General features: G+C 30.2%; 1 protein-coding gene across 2 annotated transcripts in view; it reads left to right on the forward strand.

The window, feature by feature from the left end:
- LOC124353489 (transmembrane protein 184B) overlaps positions 1–12,648 on the forward strand; it is an 85,951-nt gene that overhangs the window by 10,903 nt on the left and 62,400 nt on the right. For both annotated transcript variants that reach the window (XM_046803336.1, XM_046803337.1), the window contains exon 2: positions 3,473–3,677. In XM_046803336.1, the coding sequence (XP_046659292.1) occupies positions 3,477–3,677 (201 nt within the window). In that variant the 5' untranslated portion in view covers positions 3,473–3,476. The remainder of the gene's footprint in view (positions 1–3,472; positions 3,678–12,648) is intronic.

A 12,648-nucleotide genomic window follows, 5' to 3' on the forward strand; every position in this document is an offset into this window, starting at 1 on the left:
TGGCTCCTAGTTATGAGGAACTTCGTCCTGTTATTACCATTCTAAAAGCTATGCAATCCACTTACAAACGAATATGGAAAATTGATCATAAACACCATTGTCTTGCTATGCATTAAATAAACATATACTGGAAAAAATATTTGACGAAATGTATTATTTTGTTGTTTAACTTAGCTTAGTTTTAACAGAGATGCCAAATAAAATTCCAATGTTTTTTTTTTTTTAATTTTAAAACAGTTATGATATGAATCTTGTGACTACTTATTGTGGTACAAAATTTAATTAATAACTTAAAAGGTGTTTTCCTGTGTGAAACAAACATTACTTAACGAAACAGTGAGCCTGATTCACATACACTATATAGAAAATTAAAATATTTGAGTTGATTCTTTTTAAAAACATCTAGGTTTTAACAACTATTTCAAGTATTTCTTTATCCACTGTTTATACCAAAGCTCTGTACAAATGGTAACCTGAGCCAAAAGCCAGAATAGTTTAACACAATTGGATAGTAGTCTCTACTGATTACTGAGGCTACTGTTTAATTCTAGGGTTGAGACATGAATTAAACTGTAGGCTACTATTTGGTGAGTGCTTACTCAGTATTTAACAATCCTCTCTCTTACTCAATAGCTGATCTGTATGATCACCTAACTGATTCACTTAGATTACTTTACCCCTTACATACATTTTTGTAAATGGCAAGCCTAAAACCACAAAGTGGGCCAAGAACGTTTTGGACTTGTTGTCTCAAATTGTAATGTCAGTGAACTTTGATTGTGCCTGCAAAATGCTTTCAGTACCATTTCTGTAACAGCAGTGTTCCTCTGGTATTTTGTTCCTTCAGCCACTGTTCACATGACATGTCAAAATAAAGTACTCCCAATCTTAACAAGAAGATGTTTCTCCCAGACAAATCTTAACAATCTAAAACAAGTCCTGAAGGATGAATCATTACAAACTGTCAACAATGCTTTGACTGTTGACGAATCATATGACAATTTTAATTGCATATTTAACTGGATCCTGAATTCTACATGCCCTTGATCAAATCTAGACTAAAAAGAGGATTTAGTTTCAAAAATACAATCGATCAAGAAGCATGCAGGCTTAAAAATATTTACCTTCAGGCATTGGAAAATGAGGTGTACAGTGGGGAGTTGGCTGATGGTGGTTACAGCTCAAGCAAAGAAGGACTAAGACCTTAGACTGAAGCATTTAAGGAAAGAAACCACATCCAACTATATTAAAATTTCAGTAAACAAACAAAAGCCGTCTGGAATGCAATTAACCATGAGAGATGCAGAAACAGAGAACATTAAGCCCCCATAAAGTTGGTAATATATAAGAGGAAGATCCTCTGCTAGTAGTAAATAATCATTTCAGTACAGCTGCAGATAACACCCAGAGTCACTATACGATACCTAATTTAGAAACAGAACCATTTGAATTCCAAAATATGCTTGAACTCATAATAAACCCAACCACAAGATCTGAAATATTAAATATTATCTCTGCTTAAAATAAAAAATCATCTTCAAGATTGGACGAGATCAAAACTATTTAAACATTGCAAAGAGGAACTCACACCCCTCATAAAACTACACTTTAAGGAAGGGATTTTTCCCAAAAGCCCTGAAATCATCCAACGTAATCCTAAAATTTAAAAAAGACTAACAACCTCAACTACAGACCCATATCCATTTAATCTACAACATCCAAAGTAATTGAACAGGCAATGCTTAACCGATTAATGAGTCATCTTATTAATAACAGCATCCTCAATGGTCAGAACATGGTTTCCTAAAGGGAAGGTCAACCACCATAGCCTTAACTAGCCTTATTGGGTACATTATCAATGAGATGGAGGAAGAAGCATTTGTTACTGGGTTTCTCTTAGACTCCAGTAAAGCATTTGAAACTCTATACCACTCTCTACTGCTAAATAAAATGAAGGGCATGGGAATAGAAGACACAGCTACAAATTGGTTTTCAAGCTATCTGTCAAGAAGAGAGCACAAAAGTTGAATTGAGAGCACCAAAAACAACACTACCCATATAGCAAGATTGCCTTTACTCCCAATCAATAAAGGTGTACTCCAAGGCTTTTAGGCAATCCTTTTCATCTTGCTGACCAACAACCTGCCAAGTTATATACACAGACGACACTGCACTCCTAGTCGCTGACAACCAGAAAAAAAACATTAGAAACTTCATCCTTTATTACATACAACATGGCTAAGCAGTAGTGTTAAAAAGAGTTTTTTTGTATTTAATGAGAAAATACTCAACAGTTACATTTCAGAAACAGAACCCTTAATTTGCCAGGGCTACCAGACATTGAACTACAAAGTGAAGCAAAATATCTTGGGAGTTATAATTGATTCACCACACGCCGCTCTATGAGAAGAAACCTGCTCAACCTCCTACCTGAACAGTTAAGAAGAATACATGAAGACAAAACCTTCAACAAGTATCTCATGGAGTGGTTGCTGGAGCACACCTTCTACACCTGGCAGAATTTGTCAACTGGAGGAACAACCAGACTAACCCACTTCGTTTTAACTTTATATACATTTTAATCAAGACAAATTATATTTGAACTTTTTTTAAGCATTTATCAAAGTAATGCATTTATCATGGTAAAACTGTTGACATAGTTACTGTTCTAAAGGAATATGTAGATAAAGAAGTTTACTAATTATCTATTGGAAGTTAATTTTGAGTATTGATGTGCTCATATTCACAGTTTTGTTATTATGTTGGATTTTATAACATTGTTTACAAAATAATCCCAATGCACCAATTACAAGTTTTGAATTTTCCACTAGTGCTATTCCTAGTAAAAGTTAAGTAATACTTTTTGTTATTTGCTATTTACAGAACACCACTGATCTAGCACTGTATACTAAGTACTTTTTAAAACAGATATAAAAATATTTTTCTCCAGTTTGAACATCTTCATGTGAAGCCCTGTACTAGTCTAAAAGTGTAAACACATCATAGCCCATGTAATTCCAGTTTTGAAACTTACTGTAAGTTTATTCTAAATTTCAACTCATTATATTCAGTAACTTTTTTATTATAGAAGGAAGCCATTTTTCACATCTATCTGTCCATATAAAAAGACTAAAAAATAGGATTAGTAAAAAAAAAACTACTGTATTTTAAAATGTATACCAAAAATTAATCAACTGAAGGTAGGCCTATGTGTATTTTGCATTGCATAGAAAACAAACATCACTCCATTGGTATTAGTAAAAACAGAGACCCCAAACATAAAAAGCTTTTTAAACATAAAGTAGTAATATTATATTGATAACAAATATTGGTTTCCTGTTAGTTTTCGAATAAATTTGCATCATACTTTGATACTTATTTATTCTTAATTCAATATGGATCTAAGGAAAGAACAGGAGGGTAAGGGAATAATAGAAACATTTGGAAGATTGAGTGTCTTTGTTTGTTTCAGAGCTATGTCTAGTTCGACGACGGTAATGGCAAGTCCTGCCGCCGTGTTTGCCCCGAGCAATGCCACCCCTACCGCTCCTGCCCCATCCACTGCCCCCTGGAGCTCTATGCCGCCCCATGCCGAGCCCATCTTCCTGCAGACCAAGCTGGCCCAGGGCATCGCTGGGGCCTTTGTCTGGGTAGCATTGTTCCTCACTTGCCAACAGGTCAGTAACTTCTGTGTAACTAGATAATTTACAGACCTTCAGTTGATTGACAACTTAGAGACGCACAGATGTGTGGCCAACACAATGACATACCATTACATAACATACCAACTTTTATTAGTCACTCTGAATACAATATTAGTCACTCTTTTATATATATATATATTTATTTATTTATTTATTTATTTTATTGGTTACAGACAGTAGTGTCTTGATTGTCAAAATTTGATAAAGTAAACTAATCATGTAATATATTTACTGAAAGAAACACTTTTTCCAAGAAGACAGAAAATTTTATTTAGACGTCTTTACAGCTTTAAAAAAAAAAAACTTTTATTGAATGTTTTGTTAAGGAATGTATATGGGCAGATGACTTCATAGTAAAAGCAAACATACTGGATTTTTGATGATTTAATTCTCTAAATTTTCTTTTCGACTTGTGTAGCTAGATTGTTAAAAAAGTTTATATTCAGTGAGAACCTAAAAAGTTGTTTCTATAATAATTAGTGGAGTGTCCTACCTAGGTTTTGAAAGTCTAGTCCTGATGAAAGGAAATTGAAAATTAAACCCATTGCTTATAGACAGACATATTTAAAATTGTAGTTTCTTAAATATGCTCAGTAATAAATTAAGGTTAAGTGTGATGCAAGAGGGGTGTATATATATTTCAAGTAAAAACATAATCAAAATAATAATTTTATATCAGATATTTTTAGGGAACTTTGTTTTTTATTTTTGTGGACCATTTGATTCCTGTACCAAATTTGACCAAATTATACAGCAAGTATGCTTACATACTTTTGACTGAATGACTGAAATGCCACAGAGTGGACCTTGATATGTCGTGGATTTGATGATACTTCTCCTGCATTGTGTGGTGCCGGAATGTCTAATGGATTGGTTACACCAGCCATTGACATTGATTCGGTGCTGTACCATGGCCTTCCTTCTGGAGCATTCCCCTCTCACTTTCCTCTCTCAGTATTGAAATAGTGGGTTTTTATGAATGAAATGTCATGTTTTGTGTTGGTGATTAGTGTTAGTGTTTTATTTCTTTTTGATAATTTATGTTCATTTACAATTATTACTACTTGAAAATAAAAATCTCTTTGTACTTTTTAATATAGTATCGTAAGCTATGTTATGTGTAGTTCTCATAAAAAACTTTACCAAATTTTGGAATAATCGATATTTTATTCCTTAAAACTGCAATACATACTCTTTTGTGAAATATTTATATCCTCGAAAAGATTTATGGAACTTTAAAAAGTTTTTAAATAGATTAAAATCAAAAGATCTCTAAAACAGATAAAAATACAGATAAAATTACAGTTGGTACTAATACGAGGTGTAGCTAGAAAATAACCGGATTAGTACTAGTGGAGCCACAAAACAAACACAGTAAGGCTGAATATCGTAGGGCCGGTCACATGACCCCAGTGAAAACGTTTTTGGCCAAACAACATACCCGACTTGGCCCCCTGTGACTTTTTATATTTCACAATGTCAAGTCATTGAGATTTGAGACTTTTAAAAGAGTAAAAGTAAAAGTGACAGAATTCATGAACAGGGTTAAGGAAAATGATTAGCTTTGGGTGGAATAAGTGTGGGAGCCAGACAAAACAGGAGGGGAATAAGAATAAGAATAAGAATAAGAATAAGAATCATTTATTCCATTGATCTGTTTACAGAAATAGGACAAGTCATTTTAAAATTACATACATTGTTAAAGCTAAAAATTACATTAACACAAAAGTGTTGTAAAAAGTTCACATGAAATTTAAGTAAAGTAGCAATAAATAAAAGTAATTATAGTTAGTTATAAACTAAAACCTAACATTAATATGGCAATTCATGAATTCCTCAATGCTGTGGGGTGGGAGGAAGAGTCAAGTAACTGATGTATGATACTCAGCCTTATTGCGTTTGTTCGATGGCTTCGCTAATTCTAATCTGGTTATTTTCCAGCCAAACCTCATACCTATGTTATATTGCAAATATAAAATATCCGTATGTAAATATATAAAATGAAAAATCATTTATAAGTAATTTTCAAGACAGATTTTTTCATATCTTTTAGTTTATGCTCAAACATATGTAGTAGTCTAAATAAGTTCATAACAATATTTCATTTAAAGCCATGCATTTTTACTGATAATTGCAAATACAAGAGAACAACAGGGTCCAGGAAAGGGTTAAAACATTTAATATTTAATGACTTTGTCTTAGAAGTGTCCATTTTTTAACCTTTCTCCATAGCTTTTTTTTAATAATGTAGTTTTAAAATGAATTTCATGTGTTTTACCAAAAACTACTCAAGAAAATATTTACTGCAACTTTCAAAGCAAATTAGCAAAAATTTAATCAATAATAATATTATAGAAAATAATTTCAAAAGTATTTTATTAAAATTATTTCAGTTTTTTTTTTTAATTTGTAAGTTATCTGAAGTATTTTGTAATAATTAAAGAATTATGCTTCCATTTTAATATGTTATAGTGAATAAAATCTCAAATTATTCATACAATGTAAAATTAGTACAAGTTTTTTTATTTAGTGATACGCAGTGTAAGTACAATATATTAATTATTTTTAACTTCCAATTAATAAACAAGAGATATTAGAGATTGAAAACACTTGGGAAGTTGAGTTTAAAAATTTTAATTCCAATTCTTTTATTTTGGTATCCAGAAACATTTAACAGAATAACAATTTATTGATCTAGTACAAACATCAATTTCAAATCTATAATATATTGCAAAAATGTATATTTTTGATCTGTTTTACATTATTGTTATTTTGAATAATTTATAAGAATATTTTAATGAATCTCTTTACATATAGAAAAATATAAAAATTCTTCATTAAAACATATTAAAAACTGATAATACTCATAAATTAGAACTAATTAAGGACTTGCATAAGAATAGTGGCTATATACTAATTGGCTCAACTAATAATTGCCATTTTGAGTGTTTGTGTTAAATACAAAATAAAATTTTATTAGTAAATATTTTATATAGTAAATCTATCCATGAAAACTAAAAGAAATGATGGATATAAGTGTAAAATACAGAATATACAAGTACTCGTATCTTGTAATACCATAAAATGCTTCCAAAAGATAATGACGGCAGTCTTATGACTGATTATGAATAAAAGCACTGTTTGTGTTAAAGTCATTATGTTATAGAAAGAATTCTTTGTTGATGATTGATAAATCTATCAATAATTGATACCACATCATTTATATGAAAACATTTAACATCCAAGGTCAAAATTCAGAGTGCAGTATTGTAAGTGGTCCATATTAAAGGCTCTAAGTTTATGCTAGTCTATTTAGTGAAATATTGCCAGTATATAGAGTTTAGACTTTAACAGTTGATTCCAACTTTTTATAACAAATATATTATTTTTATCTGTATACCTAACAAAATGTGACTGAATTGTCGTAAAATTTTTGCTAACTTGCAATCTTATAGTTTAATTAATAAAATACTGTTCAGTGTTTTTGTTAAATAAAAAGGGTAAATCGATTAAATTGAAATTGAAATTAAAAATTAAATCAAAGTACTAGAACATTTATACATATATTACTATTTAATATTATCAATTAATTTTCACAATTTTAAGTTGTTATATTGCAGCTGAATTTATAACATAAATTCCCCTTGTTTTAAAACCACTTTTCGTACACAATGAAAAAGTCTAAATATCCCTGTGGTGTATGTTTTAAGAATGTTAGCAAGTGTGCTCAAGCTGTCCTGTGTAAAGGAAGTTGTAGCAAATGGCACCATTTTAAATGTATTGATATGAGCACTGAAGATTTCCAAAAAATAAATAAACTTCAATTGGAGTATCTCTGTGAAAAATGTTTGTTGTCCACAGACAACATAGAGAAAAAAGATGAAAATAAAAATAAAAAAGGGTTGCATTTTTGATAATAAGAATAAAAAAGAAGACATAGTTTCTAAAAGTAATATTTTGGAAGATAAAGAAACTATGGATATTAATGAGGAGTTTAGAAGCATGAAAAATCATCACTAATGAAATCAATAAGGAACTGGAAAATGAAGTTAATAATTTACTTATCATTATTTAAAACACAAAATGAGGACCTAAATCAAGCAAATAGGCAAGTAAATGAACTCGGAGCCATAACACTCAATTAGAGGCTCTAGTTCTAAAAAAAGAAGAAGAAATAGTACTTATAACAAAAAAAATAGCACTACTTGAAAATCAACTAAGAATTACCAATAATGGCCATAACAGCAGATGTAAGGAGTCTTCTGTGGGCAACCATAGATTTGAAATACAAAATTTGAGACATTACACACCTACATCTACTCCTAATCATATTGATGCTGCTATGAGTGAACTGCCAAAAACAGGAAAACGTTAATAAGGAATTATTATTCTCTACAGTAGTAAGAAGAAGATTAAATTAAAATAAATATAACACCTAAATCAAACATACACTGAACCAGAAATTTCTTTTATATCTCCCAACCGCTTTGAGTCACTTAATATTATAGAGAGTGAAAGCAATAAATTGACGGGTGTTGAAATAGATGAAGTGCAAGCTACTACTATAGATACCACAGTAACAATAAAAAAACCGAAGAAAAAAATTGTTAATATGTGCTGACAGCCATGGGAAAAATTTATCATGGCATGTAAATAAGAAGCAGAACCTTTATGGAAGCAATTGGTTTTGTTAGACCTGGTGGACGATCTGAACAGGTTCTAAATATGGAAACCATTAATAAAGAAAAACTTAGGAAACGAAGACCTATGTGTAATTATCGGTTGGAACTAATGATGTTGCAAGAAATGAAGGTGATAAATTCATAACTGGAATTGAAAACGTACTGAATGAAAAGAAGAGCCATAATTTTGTTATTGTAGATGTCCCTCACAGATATGATCTATCTGACTGGTCATGTGTGAACAGTGAGGTAAAAAAAGTTAATAGTAACCTTAAACAATTGAGTAAAAAAATATAGTAATATTATTCTTGTAGAATCTAGTAAGGCAATGAGGACAACATCACACAAGACATGGTATGCATCTCAACACTCATGGGAAAATGTGGCTTTCAGAACAAATATGTGAAGCGGTAGTAAAATATAATCAGAAAAGAATTGGGGACTCTTCATTCAAACCTCAACAACAACTTATAAGTGATGTGGATGTAATGAATCAGAAAGACTTGGGAAACGCGTTCACTTCAGAAAATGGAAGACCAGCTTGAACAGTCACAAAACCTTATCTACAGAAGAAGTTGGCCTCAACACAAATAGATATCATAAAATAAAAAAATATGTTCATGTTATATAAGTAGTAAAAATGTAATAAACATTACACCACTTAATTTAGTTCACTTAAATATTCAGTCATTAAGAAAAAAAAGTTGGAATGTTAGAAGTAATGTTGAATGATTTAATTGTAATGTTGTCAGTTTTAAATGAGCACTGGCTTAACTCATATGAAAAAAATTTACTTTATGTACCTGAAGGTTTTGTTGTGGCTGACATGTATTGTAGAGAAGAACCTCATAGAGGTGGGGGGCTGTTCCATATTTATTAAGGAAAGCATCGATTTTGAAATACTAAATGTTAATTGTTTTTGTGTTTTAAGTATTTTTGAAGTAGTTGCTATTGTTTTAAAAAGTTACCACATAGTTTTAGTTTAGTATATATCGTACTCCTCAGTCTGATAATAACTTATTCTTGACAAAAATTAGACATTTTTTTAAGTTTTCTTACCAGAAGGTTTATGCCTGAATATGACTTAGTTATCACAGGTGACTTCAATGTAAATATTTCAGATAACTCCACAAGAGTCTCAAAATTTTCTTAACCTTCTGACATCTTATAATTTATTTTGTTTAAACAAAAATTTCCTACTAGAGGATTGGCTTGTATTGACAACATCATAACTAATAATGTACATAATGTAAGTGAATGCAAAGTTTTCAAACCACATATATCAGATCATGATGGCCTTTATTGTCAGATACTTAGGGAGAATATAGAAAGCAAAACAGAAAGATGCATCACCTTGTAGTTTTAGAGTGCTATCTGTAAAGGCTATCAATTCTCTTAAATACATATTAAGTGAGACTGACTGGAGCTATTTGCTCTGTGAGCGGAATGTAGAATTGCTATTTACAAATGTGTTAGGTTATCTTAGAAATACCTTTGAGCAATGCTGTCTATAAAAACTAATACATTCAAACATAATTAAAACAAAGCAAACAAATAAGTGGTACAACAATGAGTTGAAAAAAATTAAAGAAAGAAAGAGTAATTGTATGCTATAACTTTATATGTCCAATGTAATAATGATGAGTTGGACAGAAAAAAAACAATTTAAAAGAACTGTATCAGAAGGAAAAAAAACATTACAGATATAAAATTAATGAGGCTAAAATGTTACACAATAATGAATTTATTGCAAAATTCTAAAAACAAGTGCAAAGCAGCATGGAAGGTAGTTAGAGAAGAAATCTGGTGGAAACAGTAGAAATCTTGAGTGTCCAATTAAGTCTAATGATTTTAATGACTACTTCATTAATGCACCAACAGAAATAAACATTAACAAACCTATTGATGTCATGGGAAGCAACCTTACTTGTAAATCAATACCTACATAATAACAATTTAATAATGCAAAATAAAACATTTGTCTGGCATGCAATAACTGACAACAGGTAAAAAAGATTGTCAGTAATTTTAGCACATCTAATAGTGAAGACATATATGGGTTATCAAATAGAATAATCAAAGAAATCATTGATTTTATAATTAAGCCATTGGTTTTCTTATTCAATAGAGCTTTAACTGAAGGTGTGTTCCCAGATGTGTTAAAATTTACAAAGGTAATACCCAATCTATAAGAAAGGAAAAAAGTCTGATCCATCAAGTTACAGACCAATATCATTAATCCCCGTAATAAGTAAAGTTTTTGAGGCATGTATTAAAGATCAATTATATAATTTTTTTGTTAATAATAATTTGCTTTGTGTTGAACAGTTTGGTTTTATACCAGGTTTGAATACAATTAAGGCCGTTGAATGTGTTATTAATTATGTTTTGAACGGTTTTTGAAGATAAAATATTGACATGTGCTACTCTGATTGACCTGACCAAAAGCTTTTGATTGTGTCTCTCATGAAATATTATTGGAAAAAATTGCAATGTTATGGTTTGGGGGGTGTGGAAACTTGGCTTAATGACATCCTATTTGTGTAACAGGAAACAAATGGTATATCAAAATAATGATGGATCTAATTTTCAATTAATTAAATTGGTGTTCCCCAGGGATCTGTCTTGGGACCATTCCTATTTTTAATAGCAATAAATGATTTCCCAGGTAATATACCATGCAAATCTGTATTATATGCAGACGATACTACTTTAGTTTGGAGTGGAAAAGACATGAGAAAATTGCAAATAGATCAGAATGTATCAATGAATATTGCAGAGAGCTGGTTTAAAACAAATCATTTAAATATAAATAAAAAAAAGACGGAATCAATTATTTTTTCACTAACCAAAATTAACTGAAGCAGAGTCTATTAAACTACTTGGTCTATACTTAGACAGCAGTTTGAAATGGGATGTACATATAAAGTAGGTACCTTTGCAAAAAGCTATCTAAAATCATTTATTTACTAAGAAAACTTAAACTGTGTGTTAGTGGTGATATGTTGATCAATGCGTATTATGCCTTTTTTCACTCTCAGATTGTATATGGTGTTACTTTATGGGGGGAAATAGTACTTATATGGAACAAGTTTTTAGATGGCAAAAATATGCTTTACGGACCATAAAAGGACTGGACAATCGTGAATCTTGTTTTCCCATTTTCAAAGAATTAAAAATAATGACACTCCCATGTTTTATATATATATTTCTGTCTAATAAACGTTTAAAAGAAAATTTGCATAAATATAAAATTAGATCTGATTATACATAACTATAACACAAGAAATAAACTATGCCCTAGATTTACTACCTGCTAGACTTACAAAACAAATAACAGCATATTTTGCATGAAAAAATCGATTATTTAACAAATTGCCTCAATCCTCTCACACTGTCTCTGTTAATAAATTCAAATATTGCTTGAAAAAGTGGTTAAAGGAACAAGTTTTCTACAAGGTTGATGACTATCTAGCTACTGATTATGGTAAATTTAAGGACATCTTTTACTAATTTTTAATCAAAGCTAAATTCAGATTAGATAGTTAAATGTATGTATTTTAATGAATTTTGATGTAATGTATATAGGCTATTCAACTGTTCATTTGTTTTAAATTTTATTAGTTTATGTTTTTTGTGTTTTTAACTGTTGTCTAATTATTTATTCATAAATGTATGTCTTTTTTAGTCTATTAATAATTTACGTTTTTATTGTTGAAGCTATTACAGTGTAGTTTATATAGTGTTATAACTATTTATAAATGTTTTATATTTGTTTTAGTTTTCACTTAAATATAGTGGTTATATAGTATGTCTTTTAATCTATTGATAATCTGTGTTTTTAATGTTAAAACTATTACAGTGTACTGTATATAGTGTTGTGGCTATTTATTATGTTATTCTACATTTATTTTTCTATATTTATTTAAACTTTCATTTAAATATAGTAGTTACCAACAACTCAACAAGCAATAAAAAAGTAAAATTATGTTGTATTGATATTGACGAAATCTATTGCATCACTGTATGATTAATGATGAATAAAATCTTGAATCTTGAATCTTGAAGTTCTGAAACTACGGAATGGGTGCTGCGTAAATCCTATAAATAACGCTTAAGACGAGTTTTTTTTGCAGATTAACAAGCTGTTGGAGATTGAGCAAGATATCTTTTTACAAATTGTATTGCTTCTGTCATATAAGCTGTGGTAGGGATTTTAAGCTCGAAGAATAAATGTTTTACTGAATCATGTCTCTTTAGAT

This window comes from Homalodisca vitripennis, chromosome 2 (genome assembly GCF_021130785.1).
Source record: "Homalodisca vitripennis isolate AUS2020 chromosome 2, UT_GWSS_2.1, whole genome shotgun sequence".
NCBI lineage: Eukaryota > Metazoa > Arthropoda > Insecta > Hemiptera > Cicadellidae > Homalodisca > Homalodisca vitripennis.